The sequence below is a fragment of the Lissotriton vulgaris genome, chromosome 6 (genome assembly GCF_964263255.1).
Source record: "Lissotriton vulgaris chromosome 6, aLisVul1.2, whole genome shotgun sequence".
Classification (NCBI taxonomy): domain Eukaryota; kingdom Metazoa; phylum Chordata; class Amphibia; order Caudata; family Salamandridae; genus Lissotriton; species Lissotriton vulgaris.
Window position 1 is genome coordinate 1597126342 of NC_141694.1, and position 20777 is coordinate 1597147118.

General features: G+C 52.6%; 1 protein-coding gene across 2 annotated transcripts in view; it reads left to right on the forward strand.

Annotated features, from left to right (window-relative positions):
- The window catches only part of FBXO11 (F-box protein 11), a 517411-nt gene that overhangs the window by 405340 nt on the left and 91294 nt on the right, over positions 1–20777 (forward strand). For both annotated transcript variants that reach the window (XM_086927768.1, XM_086927769.1), the window contains exon 20: positions 19973–20080. In XM_086927768.1, coding sequence (XP_086783894.1) covers positions 19973–20080 — 108 coding nt within the window. The remainder of the gene's footprint in view (positions 1–19972; positions 20081–20777) is intronic.

Sequence of the window (20777 nt, forward strand, 5' to 3'; positions counted from 1 at the left end):
TCCTCCCTTAGTCTAGGGTTGCGAAGCATTAATACTGCATGCCTTTTGGACCGTTACACCCACTCTCTATGGGATACGGTGGCGGACGTGCTGCCCCAGTGTCCGGAGGATGCCAGGGCACGGCTCGCTCAAGCTCTTGCTGAGGGGCGGGATGCAGCATGGAATTCCATCCGATGTGGACTTGACACCACAGACTCGCTGGGTAAAGCGATGGCAACGACGGTGGCGATTCGTCGTCACGCCTGGCTGAGATCCACAAACTTCCCAGCGGATGTCCAGAGCACTCTCTTTTGTACTGCTTTTGGCCACCATAAGTGTGGCAGGGTATGCTCAGACGTGAGCCCCTTGCTCACTTTGCCACTAGATTCAAGCAAGCCGGGCTGAAGACAGCTGGAATGCCAGAAACCGGTCCTCTGAAGCTTGTTTCCGGTCCAGGGAAGACATGGCTTGGCAGTTCGGGCTGGACTGTTCCCATGAGGCACAGGGTCAGACTGATTTGCATATAGCCATGTCTGAACTGGGGTGGTAGAGTGGGCTAAAGAACGGTGATGGATTAAACCCAGATGTTTTGACTGGGTGTGAGTGTTTGATTGATTCAGATGCTCCGCCCATCACCACCCCCTTTTGTACTGCAGAGCACTCTCATGGACATGCCTTTTGATGGCTGTCGCCTCTTTGGCGACAAAGCGGATAGTGCGCTGGAGCGCTATAAGGACTCCAGGGCTGCCCAGTGCCAGCAAACTTCTGCTTTTCGCTCCTTTCGTGGCCACGGAAGGGGCACCCCTGCAAGTTCGGCCAGCCACAGGCCGCAGAACCAACCTCAACACGGTCGTGGCCGTGCATTCCGCTGTGGCGGAGCAGGTGGACGGAGAGCCGGTTAGTACACATCCGCTCCTGCAGCATCTGCCTCAAAGCCTTCCTAGTCCGAGCTTTCAGGCCCATTCCACGCCAGTGGGAGGCAGAGTTCGCCACCACCCGCTCCACTGGCGTCCCATCACTTTGTCCGAAGGGGCTACTCCCTCCCCTTCGAGGCGCCCCCTCCAGCCATGCCACCGCAGTACCACCGCATGTAGGGGGATTACTTGCAACTTTTACGGGAGGAAGTTACGGCGCTCTTGGCCAAGGGGGCTATCCAGTGCGTTCCTGGGCCAGAAGTGGGACGGGTTGTTACTCCCACTACTTTCTGGTTCCCAAGAAGGGCAAAGGGGGCCTACGCCCTATCTTGGACCTCAGGAGCGTCAACAGCTTCCTCTGGAAGGAGAAGTTCAAGATGCCGACGTTAGCTCAGGTTTTGGCTGCCCTGGACCCTGGAGACTGGATGGCAGCGTTGGACCTGCAGGGCGCTTATTTTCACATTCCCATCCTGCTGGCACACCGGCGTTACCTGCGGTTCACGGTGGGCCACGAGCACTTTCAGTTTACCGTGCTCCCCTTCGGCCTCACCGGTGCCCCTCGGGTGATCACGAAAGTGATGGCGGTGGTCGCAGCTCATCTGTGCAGTTCTGGGGTTCCAGTCTTCCCCTATCTCGACGACTGGCTGTTGAAGGCGGGCTCGCCCCAAGCAGTCGTCTCCCACCTCCAGACTACAGCCGACCTCCTGCACTCACTGGGGTTCTCCATCAACGTGCGAAAGTCACACCTGAATCCCTCCCAAAGGCTCCTCTTCATCGGAGCGGTTCTCGACAGCGCAGTTTCAGGTTTATTCTCTCGAGCAGCGGGTTTGGGATATTCAGGCTTTGATTCCGATCTTTCAGCCTTTATCCCTAGTTTTGGTTCGGTTGACCCTACGGCTTCTGGGACTGATGGCCACCTGCATCCTGTTGGTGCATCACACAAGGACTCTGCAATGGGACCTGAAGTTCCAATGGGCACAACATCGGGGCAACCTGTCCGACCACGTCCTGATCTCAGAGGGCACTGCGAGACAGTTGCAATGGTGGCTCACGGACCGCGATTGGGTCAGTGGCAGATCACTCTTCCTTTCCTAACCAGAGCACACAGTGGTGACTGATGCGTCCCTCCTGGGATGGCAGGGGCACATGAGAGCGGCAGAGATCAGAGGCCTCTGGTCTCCCACGGAGTCCCGGCTCCATATTAACCTTCTGGAGCTGCGAGCGATCTGACTTGCACTGAAGGCATTCCTTCCCTCTGTCTGGGGAAGTGTAGTGTAGGTGTTCACGAACAACACCACCGCCATGTGGTATTGCAACAAACAAGGAGGCTCTTAGCCTCAACATGGCTGGAACATCAGGGCCTCACCCTTGTGGTTCAACACCTGACAGGTTCTCTGAACGCCAGGGCGGACAAACTCAGCTGTCTGTGCATGTTTGATCACGAGTGGCGTTTGAACTCTGACGTGGGGCAAGGTCTCTTTCAGCAGTGGGTAGAGCCTTGGTTAGATCTATTCGCCACTGAAGAGAACGCGCAATGTCATCAGTTCTGCGCATTGGAGTTTCCGAGGCGGCACCCGCTCGGAGACGCTTTTCATCGCAGGTGGTGTTGCGGTCTGTTATACGCCTTTCCGCCCATCCCACTTCTGCCATGAGTGCTGAAGAAGATCAATCGCGACCAGGCTAAAGTCATCCTTGTGGCTCCTAATTGGGCACGAAGATACTGGTATCCCAAGCTACTCAGTCTGTCAATCGATCCCCCAATTCGACTGCCTCTTCAGGAGGACCTTCTGTCGCAGCAGCAGGGGACGGCCCTCAACCCGAACCTATCCAGCCTCCACCTCCATAAGTGGAGATTGAGCAGCGGCAGTTGATGCCATTTGACTTGCCTCCTGAAGTCTGTGGTGTCATTCTGGCAGCCAGGCGCCCCGCCACAAAAACGGTATACACCTGTAGGTGAGAAAAATTGTGGCATGGTGCACAGCAAAGGCTGTCGATCCCCTTTCCGCCCCTCTTTCTGAGGTTCTTCTCTTTCTTCTTTCCCTGGCCCAGCAGGGCTCTGCTCTGGGCACCATCAAGGGATATCTTTCAGCTGTTTCAGCCTTCTTGAGGATTCCTGATCAGCCTTCTCTCTTTAAGTCCCCTGTTGTACATAGGTTCTTAAAAAGGCATTACTCACAAGTTTCCTCCTGTTCCTTTCGTAATGCCTCAGTGGGACTTGAATCTGGTATTAACCTATCTGATGTGTGCTCCGTTTGAGCCGCTCCGCAACTGCCCTCTTCGTCTTCTGACTCTCAAAACTGCTTTCCTGGTTGCCATCACCTCTGACAGAAGAGTGAGTGAGCTCCAGGCTCTTTCCTCTAAGCCTCCTTTCGTCTCTGTCCATCCTGACAAAGTTGTTCTGAGGACTCGTCCTTCTTTCCAACCCAAGGTGGTTACTGCCTTTTACATCGGGCAGACCATTAACGTACCCATCTTCTTTCCACCTCCGCATCTTTCGAAAGAGGAAGAGAGGCTCCACCGTCTGGACCCAAAACGTGCGCTTTCTTTTACCTGAACCGCACACAACAGTTCCGGGTGGACAGCCAACTTTTTGTTGGCAACGTGGGCGCTAAGAAGGGACGGGTGGTGCACAAACGGACCATGTCTTGGTGGGTCGTTTTGTGCATCAAGGTCTGTTATTCTCTATTCTAAGGTAAGAAATCTAACTAACAAGTGTCTTTCAGATTCAAATGTTACTTACCTTCGGTAACAATATATCTGTAAGAAACATTAGTTAGTTAGATTCCTTACCGCCCCACCCATCATCCTCATTCTGCGAACCGATATCTAGGGTTAAGGTCATCTTTTTCAGGGCCTAGTTTCATGGCACCAGTGTCTGTTTCTTGCATGGCTCCGCGTTCCTGGCGCGAAAAGCTATGTACAGAACTGACGCCTGCGCGCGATGGCGTCGTCTAAGTACTCCGGCGATCACAATGCCGATGATGAACGCGAAGCCGCAGACGACGCCTACCGACGCCTACCGACGCGCAGGGGTACTGCAGACGAAAATTTTCCGGATCCAGTCTGACGCCTGGGGGTTATTTTAAGGTAAGGAATCTAACTAACTAATGTTTCTTGCAGATATATCGTTACCGAAGGTAAGTAACTTGTGCTTTGGGGGTCATTTTAGGGGAGTAGCACATAGGGCCAATGGGTATATTGCTTGAGGTGACTAAAACCACTATCAGAGCTAACCCTGATTGGAGGAGTCATCTTCAAGATGGAGGGGACTGAAAAGCGTGCTTAACTTTGCCTCCTCCACCTGAGGGGTGGAGTTGGCAAAGGTTGGCACACCTAGCCTTTCTAAGTTTTCTTGCTGGTTTGCTGCCCAAAGTAGGGGTGTAAACGGGGGGCTGCCATCTGCTGATAGCAGAAGAGGTTGGGAGTTTCATTACAAGGACGGCAGGCCTTTGAACCTTCCCCTTAAAGCACTGGGCCAATTCTAGGGGAAGAGGTGGGACACCTCTGCCCAGGATATTCATTGTTTCTGGTCCCAGGTAGCAGAGGCTCTCCGCCCTGGGGTCGAGAAATGTGTGCGTTTTGCAGGCTGCCTAAAGTCAGTCCGTGACCGCACCAGGGTTGGCAGTTTTTCAGGGGGCCCCTCTGAATAAGTGTTTTAATAAATCTCACACTGGCCAGATACCTGATGCCAGCATGACTGAGTGTGTGCTGAGCTCCTGCTAAACAGGCCCAAACCTGTTTTCTTTCCTAAAACTGTACCTTTGTGCCCACAATTGGCACACCTCTGGGCTTCCCTTAAGCCCTTTAAATGGTACCAAGGACCTTGTGACAAGAGAGGGCCTCTGAAGTTTGCAACATGTATTATACCACCCTCAGAGATCCCTCACCTTAACATCCCCACCCTGTCAATGCAGCCTGTGTGTTATGGTGCAGACCAAACTAAAGTGTCAACATGGCACACATCCGTGTGTGTCATGCCCACCAACACTGCCTGGGGCATGGATAAGTCACCCCTCTGGCTCGCCTTACAGCCCCAAAAGGCAGGGTGCACCATATTCAGGTGAGGAAATAGCTGCAAGAGTAGTATGTCCCTACAGTGTCTGTGCCATTCACAGATAAGTGCAGTGAAGCCATTTTGAATCCATGGGCTCGGAGTTTGTCAACATGAACTCCACAGCTTCATGATGGCTTTACTGAAGTCAGGGAAGTTTGGTATCTTCATTACAGCGTGAGCATACTGCTGTCCTTACAGCAAAGTATCTATTAGTACGACCTGGCGTGAGGTAAGCCCTGTGGAGGTCCTACAAGTGAACAAGTTGGAATCTAGTGTTTCTTGTGACCTTGCCCACTCGCTCCACCAATTCCCCCCATGCCTTGTCTACAATTGGCTCTCCCAGATTTTCCTCCCATTTCTGGCGTAGTGTACTGAGGGCGGTGAGGGTGTTGCTTGACTGAGCCTTCTAAACCGGCATGGGACCGCTTTGAATGTTCCCGCCGCAGTTACTACATATTGGCACCCTTCTCTGGCTGTCCCCCATTCTACCCAGATTTGCAGGTAATAACTATGGACAGGTGTGTTCTACAGATCATTGATGGGGGTTGTTCCTCACTCTTCCTTTCTTCCTCGCTGCACCTTCCACTGTCCCCCAGTGACTAATAGAGGGCCATCTCTCCATTTTGCAAGAGGAAGTGCAAGCCCTTTTGGCCAAATGGGCTGTTGAGAGGGTGCCAGTGCCAGAAGTAGACTGTGGTTGTTAGTATTTCTGCGTAGTAGAACAGGAAGACTGTCGCTCTGGCAGGTAAGCAGTGGATATGAAGAAACTAGATTAAACACAGTGCTCACAGGTCAGGGGAGTACCTAAACAACCACTGTGAATGTGTGGGTATGAACCCACTGTGAAACTTGAGGAAGAGTCTCGGGCACAAGTTGAGATCGGAATATACAATTGAGTTCTCTTCTTAAGTCCTTTAAAGTAAAGTAAACAGGGGCGTGGTCAAGTTGGCGGCGCGGTAGGACACTCGTTCTCAAGCGCCTGCCGCCCGCCTAGCACAGAACAGCGTGGCTCCCCAGGGACCTGCTTAGTGCGGGGCTTTGAGCGGTGAGCTCCCGAGGTGCCCGCCGATCCGTTTGCAGCCTCGCCTGGGCCCTGACGGCGCTGGGATTGGGAGAAACGGTGAGTGCACCCTGCCGCCATTACCGTGCGACCTCGACAACGCGGTGCCCGCAAATCGGACACCGAGGCCTGCTGTGCCCTTCCTAGCCGCCCGCCTAGCCCTGCCTGCAGAACCCCGCTTGGCCAGGGACACTCTGGGGACGGAGCAGCGGACACGGACTGGAAGAGCCGCGGCCCTGCCTGGTGCGCTGGGCTGCCCTAGTCACTGGCCTTGCGTGCGTCCCAGTCGGCCTGGTGTGCGATGAAGGCGGCGGCGCCCCATGTGAGCAACGGGGCCTTTGTGGTCATTCGTAGGCCTCGGAGGGGTGCCCTGTAGTGAGGCGCGCCCGCTGTGACCTGCATTGCCTCCCATGAATCGCTCCTGCCGCCCGACCTTATACCCAGTGTGCCTTCGGGGTCTGGTGGGGCGGTCCATAGCCCTCATCTGTTGGATGACCCAAGTTTTGATTGCAATTGTGCCCAAGAAATGCCGGAGGCCTTGACACACGGAGGGGGGTGATTCCCCCCCCCCCCCCCCCCCCCCCGAGGTTCTGGCATCTTGTTTGCATACGGCCCCCCGGATCCTTCATTTGCTTGTGGTCGACTCACCTGCCTGACGCGCATCGCTTTTCAGACCTAGCGCGGGACTGTGGGGCCTCAGCTTCGTGGCGCCTGGAACACTGGGACTAGACAAGAGAGTGGAATTGACCGATTCCTCTAGGGCCTGAGCCCAAATATTGCCCTCTGCCGTGCTGTGCCCAGGTCTCCAGGGTGATCACACTGCTGGAGAGTGGTGCTCTTGCCAGGCCTATAAGACTTGCATACCGACAGTCCTTGCGCCCGCCCTTGGTGCGACAGTCCTGGGACCAGCCTCTTGCGCTTCACAGCACACTCAAACTCCCTCCGTGCCCTTATCGCCGGGGACGCGCTTCTGCAGACGGGGGCCCCCCACGAGTGGACCTGCGTCCAACTGGGTGATACCATTCGCCCCGCTCAGACATCGAGAGCCATAAGGGAGCATGTCCAAAGCCCAGAGTGTGAAGGAGAGGCCTTTGAAGGAAAAAATTTGGCCGCGCTCAGTCCAATCCAGATATGGCGACGGCGGGCTCCGACACCGTGGCGTCCAAGCAGCCTACGGCCTCTGGAGATGAGCCTATAACGAAGGCCTTTTTGGAGTCCCTCTTCCTCACATTGCGTGAGGATATCCAGTCAGTAAAAACCGAATTTGCCTCGGAACTTTCCCAATAATCTTTCCTCTTGTCTGTATATCACCTCACATGGCGTATGGCGCGGAGATACTCCTTTGGGAGTTTGATTCTGGCGCGGTATAAACTCACAAATAAATAAACTTAAGAAGGTATGCCGCGACGTGGACTCTATTGGAGAACGGGTAGCCACACTGAGGAGAACAGTGATACCACGGTGGCGGACCTGACAACCCTCCAACAGGAAGTAATCAGGCTTCAAGACCAGAACATGGACATGCAGCTACACCTAGAAGATATCGAAAATCGATCCCGAAGGCATAATATCCGCATCTGAAGGGAGAGACACTCTGACGATACCAAGGATCTATTTGCCTTCACCACTGGCTTTTTCCGGCACATCCTAGGGGAATCTCACACAGCGGACGTTCTCCTGGACAGGGCGCATAGTGGGTCCGCCCCGCAGCCCCCAGGCACCACCTGCTGATATCTTGGTATCTGTGCAGGACTTCAAGACAAAGGAAACCATTCTCTCCAAAGCGAGATCCTTGTACCCGATCTCCTTCCAGGGCCACTCGCCAGTGCTATACCAAGATTTAGCGTTAATTACGTTGCAGAGACGCAAGCAGTTCCGGCCTGTGACAGATCACCTGCGACAACAAGGGATCCCCTATTCCTGGGGGCACCCCTGTCGCCTTATCTTCCGGTTCAATAATAAAGTCACTAACTTCGCTCACTGGTGGACGCCTGTCGTTTGTTGGACCTTACGCCCCCTAGTGATGAGGAGGCCACTGAAGACTCAAGCATGAAACCCACGACTTCCCCTTTGGGCTGGCAGCGACAAACCAGGAGGCGACGTCACCGGAAACCACCCGCTTCCGAAATTGCACAGAGTCTGCGAGATGCCCTGGCAACTGCTACTGAGGCCCTCGCGGGCGAGAACTCTGATGACAAATGAGGGTCCGGCAGAGCCACGCCTTTCACTTCCTTCTGAAGCATCCTTGCTGGGTTGGGCGGGCGGCGGGTTGTGGGGTGTTTCTCTTTTTCTTTTTTGCTGATTGACCATGACCCTCATATGGTTGTTTATTCTGGCCGTCCTAGGGCGACGGACCTTATTCGGGAACTTTTTTGCTTATTGGACGTTGGGGTTAGGGTTATAGGGGGGTACATTTTGGACTGGGTTTTGGGATCCTCGTCCTCTTCATCCCCGGGTCTTTGCTTCCAGGGTTTGCTGTAACCTACATGGTGTGGGGGTTAGGGAGGGTCTGGGTGGTTTCTGGGGGTGGGTGTTTGGTTCCTTTTGGGGTTTTTCACTTTTGTAGTTGGTGGGGTGGGTCCCCCTGTCCACACTTTTCCTTTCCACACTGCTTTTGAGACGCGGCCTTCCCTCCCCCTCCTTGCATCTCAGCCCACGGGTGGGCTCCCAGAACTAATTTTGCCATCTCTGATTCTAGATGACACACCTAGGGCTTAAGATTTTAAATGTCCGGGGCCTGAATAATCCCATTAAACGGTGGGCAATCCTGTCCCTTTTGGAGCATTCTGCGGCTGACATTTGCCTCCTGCAGGAGACTCACCTGTTATATAAAGACCAACATAGGATGAAGTCCCGTGCCTTTCCTACCCAGCTATTTTCCTCCCTTTCTACTAAGTCCGCGGGGTGGCGATTCTGTTTCCCGATCATTCCGGGGCAGGGTGGTCCAGCGGGAGGCGGAGTTTAAGGGACGCCTACTTACATATCGATTCCTGGTGGCAGGTCAGTCTCTTATCATAGGCTCAGTGTATGCACCTAACGATGGTCCGGATAGCCTCCTCCATAAAGCATTCACGGCCGCCACAGCCAATTCCGAACGACACATACTCTTGGGGGGCGACCTTAATCCTGTCTTCCACAACCTGACCGACCGCTCCTGCCAACGCACGGGTCAAGTAGGGGCCCTCTCTAGGTCGAGCCTAGCACACCTCCAGTAATTAGGCTTCGTTGACTTATGGAGACACTTCCATCCCCATAGTCTGTTCTACATCTATTATGCAGGGGCCCATTAGATTTATGCCAGATTGGACTATTTCCTGTGCTCCTCGCCATTTTTGGCCCTAGCCACGGAAGCAGACATTCTCACTGCGTCATTATCGGACCATTGCCCAGTTGTGGCCGCCTTTCTGCTCCCCCCTGCCCCAACACGCAACAGCACTGGCGCCCTCGCGACTCCCTCCTACACCTGTCATCGGTTGTGGACCAAATTAAAACATTAATCATGCAATTTCTAGCCCACAATGCCAATCTCGAAACCTCCCTGGCGATGCAATGGACTGCCCTTGAAAGCTTTCCTGCGGGGAGAATTTATTGTCATTTCCGCTGCCAACAACAAATAGTGGGATCAGAAATGGTCTGAACTCACACAGCGGGTAGCTGAGCTGGAGCAGATGCACCAGCGCACAGGGGTAGCCAGGGCGTGGTGCCAACTCTGCACGAGCGGAAACAGTTAGCCGCACTAGATCAAAACAAAGCTGAATATGCCGCCCTTCGCCTACGACACGCTTATTATGCCGGGAGCATAAGGTTGGCTTGGATGGTATTTTAACAATCCAAAGCTGTAATATTGTGCCTGGAGTGGTAAATGGCTTTTGTCATTTTACAGCTCAGCTTGGATTGCACTGTGCTAATCCTATGCTTAAAGACTTTGCTGTACAAATGGCAAAAGACTTTGTCCATTTCTATCTTGGTGCGGATAGCACTGTGCTATTCCAATGCTTAAAAACTTTGATAGAAAAGCAGACATTTGAGGTGAACAAATTTAGAGTGTCGCTGGTGTGCGGCTCTGGGGCATCCGAGTGCAAAGGTACAATACAGCGTCGGGTGCCCCATTGAAGCCGATGGAGAATGGTCTGGTCATAAAGAGGCTGCAAGTAGGGACCGGGGGCCAGTCCGGATGAACCAACAGGGGGACTCTGCTCTGGGCAGTCTCAGGACCCTTTGGGCACCGTTGATCCACTTCTCCTCAGGTTGTGGTGCTTGGGTGCAGTGGTGCTTCCAGACATCGAGTCACAGTGATTACTAGGCTCTCGTGGTTCCTGCTTTTCTGCAGACAAAGGCTGCAGGCAGGGAATGGAGGACCAATCTGGCTACAACATTGGCTCAGCCCTTGAGGGTCTTTTTTGCCTCAGGGGCACTGTTGGTTCATTGCAACTCAGGCCGGGGGTTTGTGTGCAGTGCTGTTTGATTAGTTGGAGTTGCGCTGACAGAGGCTCTTTTGTGCCTGTAAGTGTGCAGGGAAGCAGCTCCTCTGCTCCAAGAGAGATGTTGCTGGCCAGGTGAATATATGGGTCACTTCCACAGCTTTTGGAGGTGACACAGCTTTCTGGATGAGCCGGATCCATGCCATTGTCAAGGACAGCAGGCGGCCGGCAGGGTTGGTGCAAAGTCAGTTGCTGTTCCTCCGTTCTCGTGTTGGGGGCTCTGTTTTTTGTCCCTTTTTCTTTAGGCAGATGCATTTGATTTCCCGGTGTTAGGGGCCCACCTAAATTCTCAATTTATGGGTGTTAAGGGGAGTAGTTTAATATGGAGCCCGGACTCCGCCCGAGACCAGACGCCTCTGATCTCTGCCTCTCCCTGATGGACGCCCCATCCCAGGAGCGGCACATCTGTCCCCACCGCCGCCAGGTACCCACACCCATTGTCCAAAGGCAATGCGATATGGATGAGTTGGTCAGGCATATTTGCATGCGCCTTTCCCCTCTCCCACACATTCCATTAGTGGTACGCAAGATGCAACCGCACTCACTGACGCTCATCTTAATCCCACCAACTTGGACAAGACAGCCGTGATACACCACCCTGCAACAACTCTGTGGCACCACATCAAAACTACGCCTCTCTCTCCACACCTCTTAACACAGAACCAGGAGAGATCATGAATCCGGACCACATGCAGCTGAACTTAGACATTTGGCTCCTGAGATCCTAGAATTTGACTACCTAAACCTCCCACCTGATTGCATGGACGTCATCAAAAAGAGACGTTCCACTACTAGATCCTGCTACGCTGCCAAATGGAAGAGATTTGTTACGTAATGCAACAATAACAATATCACTCCTCTAGATGTTTCCATCCCGCATAGTATATGCTATTTACTGCATCTTCACAGATGTCATTTAGTATATACATCCATCAGGTTACATGTAGCTGCTATAGCAGCTTACCTTCAAAACAGACAACATCTGTTGCTTTTCAGAGTTCCTGCCATCAAAGCCTTCATGGAAGGCCTCAAAAGAATTATTCCTCCCAAGGTACCACCCTCACCAGTGTGGAATTTAAACATCGTTCTCACAAGACTTATCGGTCCTCTTTTCGATCCCCTACACAAATGTGAGCTATAATCTCTTACATGGAAAGTCGCTTTTCTAGTGGCTATCACATCACTCAGAAGAGTAAGTGAGCTCCAGGCACTAACAATTGAGGAACCATTCTTACAAATACATCAAAATAAAGTGGTTCTAAGAACTAACCCAAAATTCCTATCAAAAGTCATTTCACCTTTCCACCTCAATCAATCTGTTGAGTTGCCAGTATTCTTCTCCCAACCTACAATAGTGGCTGAGAGAGCTCTTCATACACTAGACCTTAAAAGAGCTCTTCCTCACTATATCGATAGGACAAAGTCTTTTCTCTCCTCCACACAAAGGCAATCTCATCTAAAAACGGGTATTGTAAAGTGGATTGTAAAATGCATACAAATTTGCTACCACAAAGCGAAACATACTTTATCCATTCCCCCTAGGGCTCATTCCACCCGTAAAATAGGGGCATCATGGCATTTTCTAGAAAACATTCCATTAGATGATATCTGCAAAGCAGCTACATGGTCTACACCGCACACATTCACATAACATTATTGTGTAGATGTGCAAGCCAAACAAGCAGCTAGTGTGGCCCAGGCTGTACTCAAAACACTATTTCAGACAACTGCAACAGATACTGGAGGTGGTATGTAACTGTTACCACGCATCTTTTAGCACGAAATACAGTTACAACGAATCTATTACAACGCAGGACCCTTTACCACGAATACCTTTACAACGCATTACACTACAACGCAGATACTATTACAACGCATACCATTACAACGCAAGTATAGGTAAGTTTATCTTTTTTTAAAAACATTTATTAGGAGTATTGGGTTTGGGTTTGGGGTACAGGGGTATTTTTAGGTTTTAGTTTTGGGTTTGGGTTTTGGGGTACAGGGGTATTTTTAGGTTTCAGGGTTGGGTTTGGGTTTTGGGGTACAGGGGTATTTTTAGGTTTCAGGGCTGGGTTTGGGTTTGGGGTACAGGGGTATTTTTAGGTTTCATGGTTGGGTTTGGGTTTTGGGGTACAGGGGTATTTTTAGCTTTCATGGCTGGGTTTGGGTTTTGGGGTACAGGGGTATTTTTAGGTTTCAGGGCTGGGTTTGCGTTTTGGGGTACAGGGGTATTTTTGGGTTTTGGGGTGCAGGGGAATTTTTAGGTTTCAGGGTTGGGTTTTGGGGTACAGGGGTATTTTTAGGTTTCAGGGTTTGGGTTTTGGGGTACAGGGGTATTTTTAGGTTTTAGGGTTGGGTTTGGGTTTTGGGGTACAGGGGTATTTTTAGGTTTCAGGGCTGGGTTTGGGTTTTGGGGTACAGGGGCATTTTTAGGTTTCAGGGCTGGGTTTGGGTTTTGAGGTACAGGGGTATTTTTAGGTTTCAGGGTTGGGTTTGGGGGTACAGGGGTATTTTTAGGTGTCGGGGCTGGGTTTGGATTTTGGGGTACAGGGGTATTTTTAACATGTATTTTTAACATGTATTTTTAACATATATATTAACATATATATTAACATATTCTTTAATTAAAATGTAAATAATTAAACTATTTAAATAATTATTATTTATTATTAATTACATTATTTAAAAAAATTATATACTTACCTATACTTGCGTTGTAATGGTATGCGTTGTAATAGTATATGCGTTGTAATGTTAGGTATGCGTTGTAAGGGATCTTGCGTTGTAAAAATTGCGTGCTAATGGTATGCGTGCTAAAAGTATGCGTGCTAACAACATACGTCCACTGGAGGTCGCTGTTAAGGTAGAGAACTGCTATGCAATCTATGCACAATGTGTGATCTGCAGCTGATATGTCTCGAACGGAAAATGCTACTTGCCAGTATGCATCTGTTCTTGGCATGTAGAGCTGCAGAGTTGCACACGCCCACCCACCTCCCCAGCTACCTTTATCTGATCCATTATTATCTTACTTAGATACACCCTACATGGACATCTTTTTCTGTTCTCACACAACTCCATTTCCCTTCATGGCGAAAAACAATCTGAAGATGGAGTCGATGCCCATGCGCACTATAGTCCATAGTAGGCTTCACCTATCTCGTGACTACAAAGTCTTCTTCCAGGATAACAACAAAGTGTAATCATCTGGCCCCACCACCAGAAGGCGACCTATGCACAGTGTGTGACTCTGCAGCTCTACATGCCAAGAACAGATGCATACTGTTAAGTAGCATTTCCCTTTCATGCTGTACGTGTTTTCATGCAACCCCAATGATATCCAAGAGGGCTTCTGCATTGTACTATCTGAAAGAAACACGTTAGTATTAGATTCCTTACCTTAGAATATCCCCAGGCGTCAGTCTGGATCCGGAAACTTTTGCGTACCAGTACCCCTGCACGTCGGTAGGCGTCGTCTGCAGGCGTCCCCTGCGGCTCCGCGTCAGTCGTCGGCGTCGTGCGCCGTGATGACGTCGCTGGAGTATATAGACGCCGACTCCGCGCGCTGACATCAGTTCTTCTTTTTTCCGCGCCAGTAAGCGCAGATCCGAAGAGCAGTACTCCGGTCTTTGACCAAGTTTTGTTAACTTTCTATATCTTTTTGGTGCCTGGTAGGATGCCCGGTTTCAAGAATTGTGACGGTTGTGACCGCACGATGTCGGTCACGGACCATCACCGACTCTGCCTCCGGTGCCTGGGCCCCGACCACGACGTGGACGCCTGCGTCGATTGCCGGGCTCTGACTAATAAGGCTAGACGGGAGCGGTCCCGCAAGCTACTCGCTCCGGGTGTCGGCCCCGCGTCGGGAGCGGTCCCGGTCCGGCCGGAGGTCCAGGGAGCGTTCGAGGGAGCGGTCGCGGAGCCGTGCCGAGCGCTCCGGAAGTCGACGCCATTCGTCGGGCTCCTCAGGTAAGAAACACAAGAAGTCGGGGCGTCGTCATCGTACCCTTGACTCCCCCCCGACGCTCGCGCGACGCGGCCGGGGGTTCGGGTGACCGCGGCTCCGCGAGAGTTGCCGGCGCGGCCTGCTCCATACACTCCGGTCCCTGGGCAAGGTGCGACGCCTGAGGAGATTGAGGCGTTCCTCATGGCCATGAGGGCGCTCACTTCTCCGACGGGGCCTACGGCGCCTTCGGGCCCAGTGCCACCGTCCGGGGGCCCTAGCGGTTCGGGTGTCCCTGCCTCGACGCCGTCGGGTGCTCCGGCCTCGGTGCCGCCGACGGCTCCGACCCCGGCGCCGCAGGGGCCTTCGGGGTCGACGCCGGCTGGTCTTCCGGCCTCTCCGGCGCCGATTCCATCGGGGTTACCCCCGACGCCATCCCCGCGCGGCGCCGGTTCTCCTGCGCCGGCTTCCGGCCGGCGCCGATGGGGCCTGTGAACCCCGAGGAGCCGGTCTACATTGTTGACTCCGAATATGGAGATGATGTAGAGTACGGTGAGGGTTGGGAGGGGTCTGAGGACCCTCTGTCACGTGAGTGCCAGTACGACGTGGACTGGACAGGTGATTTGGGTGATGCCAGTGGTCTGGACGACTCTCCTAACCCTGGCTTTGTCTCTCCTCCTTCCGTGGCGTCGGAGGAAGGGGCTGCCTATTCAGTGGTGTTGATGAGGGCTGCCAAGGCCTTACATCTTGAGCTCCCCGTCGCGGCCGTGAGGCCTAACATCCTCACTGAGGTCTTCAAACCGCAGTCATGCCCACAGGAGCCACGGCTGCCGTTTAACGAAGCCTTGTCAGACGTTCTGTTGGGCACGTGGTCCAGGCCCTCTTCAGGTTCGCCTGTTGATCGGAACGTGGCCAGACGCCACCGTCCGTGTCCGGACGACCCCAAGTTCCTGTCCACCCATCCCACCCCTGAGAGTCTGGTGATCCAGGCCTCGACTTCCCAGACTGCGTTCCCGTCTGCCCCGCCCGACCGGGAATCTAAGAGGTATGACCAGTATGGCAAGAAGGTCTTCTCGTCCCTGAGTTTGGGACTGCGGTCTTGCAACACCACTTGCCTCTTGGGCCGCTACACCCACTCTGTGTGGGATACGGTCGCGGACCTGCTGCCAGAATGCCCCATGGAGGTGCGGGCGAAGCTTGGCAAGGCTGTGGCTGAGGGCCGAGACACAGCTAAATATTCCATACGGTGTGGTCTTGATACGACCGACTCGCTGGGCAGAGCGATGTCCACGACGGTGGCGATTCGTCGCCACGCCTGGCTGAGATCCGCCAACTTTTCGGCAGATGTCAAAATGCCTTGATGGACATGCCGTCTGATGGCTGTCGCCTGTTTGGTGACAAGGCGGACCACGCGCTGGAGCGCTTCAAGGACTCCAGGGTCACGGCCAAGTCCTTGGGTCTCTCAACCCAGCGCCAGCAAACGGGTTCGTTTCGCTCCTTTCGTGGCCAAGGAAGGGGCGTCCCCACACGTGCTGCCAGCCATGCGCCGCAAGAATCTTTTCAACGCGGTGGCGGCCGTGGAAACCGCCGTGGAGGCGGTCGGGGTCAACAGCGGGGTCAGACCACACCTCCCCCCGCAGCATCGGCCTCCAAATCCTCCTAGTCCGTGCTTTCAGGCCCATGGGACGCCAGTGGGTGGCAGGGTTCGCCATCACCTCGCCCGCTGGCGCACAGTCACATCGGACAGGTGGGTGCTGCAAATCGTCCGAAGGGGCTGCTCCCTCCCCTTCGAGACCACTCCTCCAGCCATGCCACCGCAGAACCACCGTGTGTCGGGGGACCACTTGACACTTCTGCAGGGGGAAGTTATGGCCCTCTTGGACAAGGGTGCCATCGAGTGCGTTCCTGGGCCAGAAGTAGGACGTGGTTGCTATTCCCACTACTTTCTGGTGCCCAAGAAGGACAAAGGGGGCCTACGTCCTATCTTGGATCTACGGAACGTCAACGGCTTCCTCCGGAAGGAGAAGTTCAAGATGTTGACATTAGCTCAGGTCTTGGCTGCTCTAGACCCGCAAGACTGGATGGTAGCGTTGGACATGCAGGATGCGTATTTTCACATCCCCGTCCTGCCGGCCCACCGGCGTTACCTGCGGTTCACGGTAGGCCAGGAGCACTTTCAGTTTATCGTGCTCCCCTTCGGCCTTACCAGCGCCCCACGGGTGTTCACAAAGGTGATGGCGGTGGTCGCAGCCCATCTGCGCAGGTTGGGGGTTTCAGTCTTCCCCTACCTAGACGACTGGTTGTTGAAGGCAGGCTCGCCCCAGACAGTCGTCCACCACCTTCAGATGACGGCAGACCTCTTGCACGACCTCGGGTTCTCCATCAATGTGCCGAAATCACACCTGTGTCCCTCTCAAAAGCTCCTTTTCATCGGAGCGGTTCTCGACTCGGCGCAGTTTCGGGTTTATCCTCCGGAACGGCGGGTCCAGGATATACAGACTTTGATTCCCATCTTTCAGCCGCTATCCCGGGTTTTGGTCAGGTTGACGCTGCGGCTGCTGGGGCTGATGGCTTCCTGCATCCTTCTGGTGCATCACGCCCGGTGGCGGATGCGGGCTCTGCAGTGGGACCTGAAGTTTCAGTGGGCCCAGCATCAGGGCAACTTGTCCGACCACGTCTTGATCTCAGAGGGCACTGCGAAACAACTGCAGTGGTGGCTTACGGACCGCGATTGGGTCAGAGGCAGATCCCTCTCCCTCCCCTAACCGGAGCACGTTGTCGTGACGGATGCGTCCCTCCAGGGCTGGGGGGGGCCAGTTGGGAGAGGCGGAGATCAGAGGCATCTGGTCTCCGGCGGAGTCCCGGCTCCATATAAACCTGTTGGAGTTACGGGCGATTCGTCTAGCACTGAAGGCATTCCTCCCCTTTGTCAACGGGAGGGTAGTGCAGGTGTTCACGGACAACACCACCGCCATGTGGTACTGCAACAAACAGGGCGGGGTGGGGTCGTGGACCCTTTGCCAGGAGACTCTGCGTCTCTGGCAATGGCTGGAACGTCAGGGCGTGACTCTGACGGTTCAACACCTGGCAGGTTCTCTGAACGCCAGGGCGGACGAACTCAGCCGTCGGTGCTCGATGGATCACGAATGGCGTCTGAACTCTGACGTGGCGCGAGGCCTCTTTCTGCAATGGGGAGAGCCTTGGTTAGATCTATTCGCCACAGAAGAGAACGCGCAATGTCATCAGTTCTGCGCGTTGGAGTTTCCAAGACGGCACTCGCACGGCGACGCCTTTCGGCGCGAGTGGAGTTGCGGTCTGTTATACGCCTTTCCGCCTATACCACTTCTGCCCAGAGTGCTGAAGAAGATCAGGCGCGACCGGGCCCAAGTTATCCTTGTGGCTCCGGACTGGGCTCGAAGGTACTGGTATCCCGAGCTACTCAGCATGTCAGTCGGTCCCCCGATCCGCCTGCCTCTTCAGCAGGACCTTCTGTCGCAGCAGCAGGGGACGGTCCTCCACCCGAACCTGTCCAGTCTCCACCTCCATGCTTGGAGATTGAGCGGCGGCAGTTGAGGCCATTTGACTTGCCTCCTGAAGTATGTGATGTGATTCTGGCAGCCAGGCGTCCCTCCACAAAGTCGGTATACGCCTGCCGGTGGAACAGATTTGTGGCATGGTGCACAGCAAAGGCTGTGGACCCTCTTTCTGTCCCTCTTTCCGAGGTTCTTCTTTTTCTTCTCTCTCTTGCCCAGCAGGGCTCTGCTCTGGGCACTATCAAGGGCTACCTTTCAGCCCTTTCGGCCTTTCTAAGGCTGCCTGATCAACCTTCTTTGTTCAAGTCCCCTGTTGTAACGAGATTCTTGAAGGGCATCACACACATGTATCCTCCTGTTCCGTTTGTGATGCCTCAGTGGGACTTGAACCTGGTTCTAACGTTCTTGATGTGTGCTCCCTTTGAGCCACTTCATTCCTGTCCTCTCCGTCTCCTGACTTTAAAGACGGCTTTCCTGGTTGCCATCACCTCTGCCAGGAGGGTGAGTGAGCTCCAGGCTCTTTCTGTCAAACCTCCTTTCTTATCCATTCATCCAGACAAGGTGGTTCTAAGGACTAGACCTTCTTTCCTGCCCAAAGTAGTTTCTGCTTTTCACATCGGGCAGTCCATCAACCTCCCCTCCTTCTTCCCGCCTCCGCATCCTTCAAAGGATGAAGAGCGGCTCCATCGTCTGGACCCAAAACGTGCGCTTTCATTTTACATGGATTGCACATGCCAGTTCCGGGTCGATGACCAACTGTTTGTTGGCTACGTGGGTGCGAAGAAGGGACAGGCGGTACATAAACGGACCATCTCTCGGTGGGTCGTTCTGTGCATCAAAGCGTGCTACTCTTTGGCTCGGAAGGAGCCTCCTGTTGGGCTGAGGGCCCATTCCACTCGGGCCACGGCGGCTACTACTGCCGTGGGCCGGGGAGTCCCCTTGCAGGACTTTTGCCAGGCGGCTACGTGGGCCTCGCTGCACACCTTTGCGAGGCACTACTGCCTGGACAGTCAAGTCCGGAGGGATGGCTTCTTTGGCCGTTCTGTCCTCCAGGACTTTCTGGTGTAGGAATGTATTGGTTCGCAGACCCACCACCGGGGTTGGTATTGCTGGGGTATCTATTCTAAGGTAAGGAATCTAATACTAGCGTGTTTCTTTCAGATGAACAAGTTACTTACCTTCGGTAACGATATATCTGTAAGAAACTTTAGTTAGTATTAGATTCCTTACCGACCCACCCATCCTCCCCGTTCTGCGAACTGATACCTAGGGTTAAGGACATCCCTTTCAGGGCCCTAGTTTTCAAATGGCACCAGTGTTGGTTCTCACATGGTTCTGCGTGTTCTGGCGCGTAAAAGCTGTGTGCAAAGAACTGACGTCAGCGCGCGGAGGCGGCGTCTATATACTCCAGCGACGTCATCACGACGCCGACGACTGACGCGGAGCAGCAGGGGACGCCTGCAGATGACGCCTACCGACGTGCAGGGGTACTGCTACGCAAAAGTTTCCGGATCCAGACTGACGCCTGGGGATATTCTTAGGTAAGGAATCTAATACTAACTAATGTTTCTTACAGATATATCGTTACCGAAGGTAAGTAACTTGTTCATCTTTAGTAAGACTTGCATGATTTCCAGACATGGCGGATGATGCATCCATGGTATTATATATAGATTAAACACAAGGAGATGGACGGGGTACAGAACCTTTTCACACACTTACCCCCAGTCACAGATCGGAGTTAAAATCCATCATAGTTGTATATAGATTGCCATGTAAATGTACATACTGGTTCTGTGGTGAATGAGCTGTGATTGTACTGTGGATTCACTTGTATTGCAAAAGCAAATATAAATGTGTATAGAAAAATGTTAAGTAGCAGTGAAATAATCATGCAGGAGCTACCGAAGAAGCAACACTTCAATGCAGTGTTAATATTGAATAAAAAGCATTTGCCCTTGGTTCTTTTATTTGTCGCACTGAGTGTATTTTTGGTTTACTGTAGGTATTGAAATCACAAATCATGCAACAGCAACACTCGAAGGCAATCAAATTTTCAACAACCGATTTGGAGGATTGTTTTTAGCTTCTGGTGTTAATGTAACAATGAAAGGTAGGAGAACATACATATTTTACTCTGTGTGGTCCAGTTAATGAGTGTGATAGAGTGGGGCGTAGTGCCTGTAGTTTCTTAAATTGGCATGCATATTATTTTCCGCAAAATGTGTACCTGCAAGAGTTCTGTAAAAGAACTGGAAAGGGAACTTGTATTTAAAGTAAACATAAATTATATTGTAAAATGATCGGACATTAAACTTAAATATTAACACATTTGTGATGTGGTTTGTTGAAAATACATTCCTTCTTTACTTGAATGTTTTGTTAGACAAAATGTTATTCTAAAAGCAAATGAGTGCTATTTGTTGATTCAAAGTTCTTGCTGTGGCGTCTGCTCATTGCTGAAATAGAAGTCACTGCCGCTAGTGATGAGCACGTGATCTGGGAAGAGAAATGCATTAGTGCTTGTTTACCGTTCAGCAAAACCAATACCTGCTAAACTAATTTGGTTAAACTTTATAGTCTGTTTTTCTTTTAATAGGCAATTATTGTGGATTCATTTTTTGTTTGTTGATCATTTCTGTAGCAAGTATCAATCTTGCTGGGAATTGTGGCACTCTGTTATTGTGTTCCCGAAGTAAATATCTGTGATGTGAATCCGTTATGTGTTTTCCCAATTTGTTGGAAATCTCTCTAACTTTGAGAATTCCACGCTGAAGGGCCAATGCTATTACATATTCACAGGATACAAG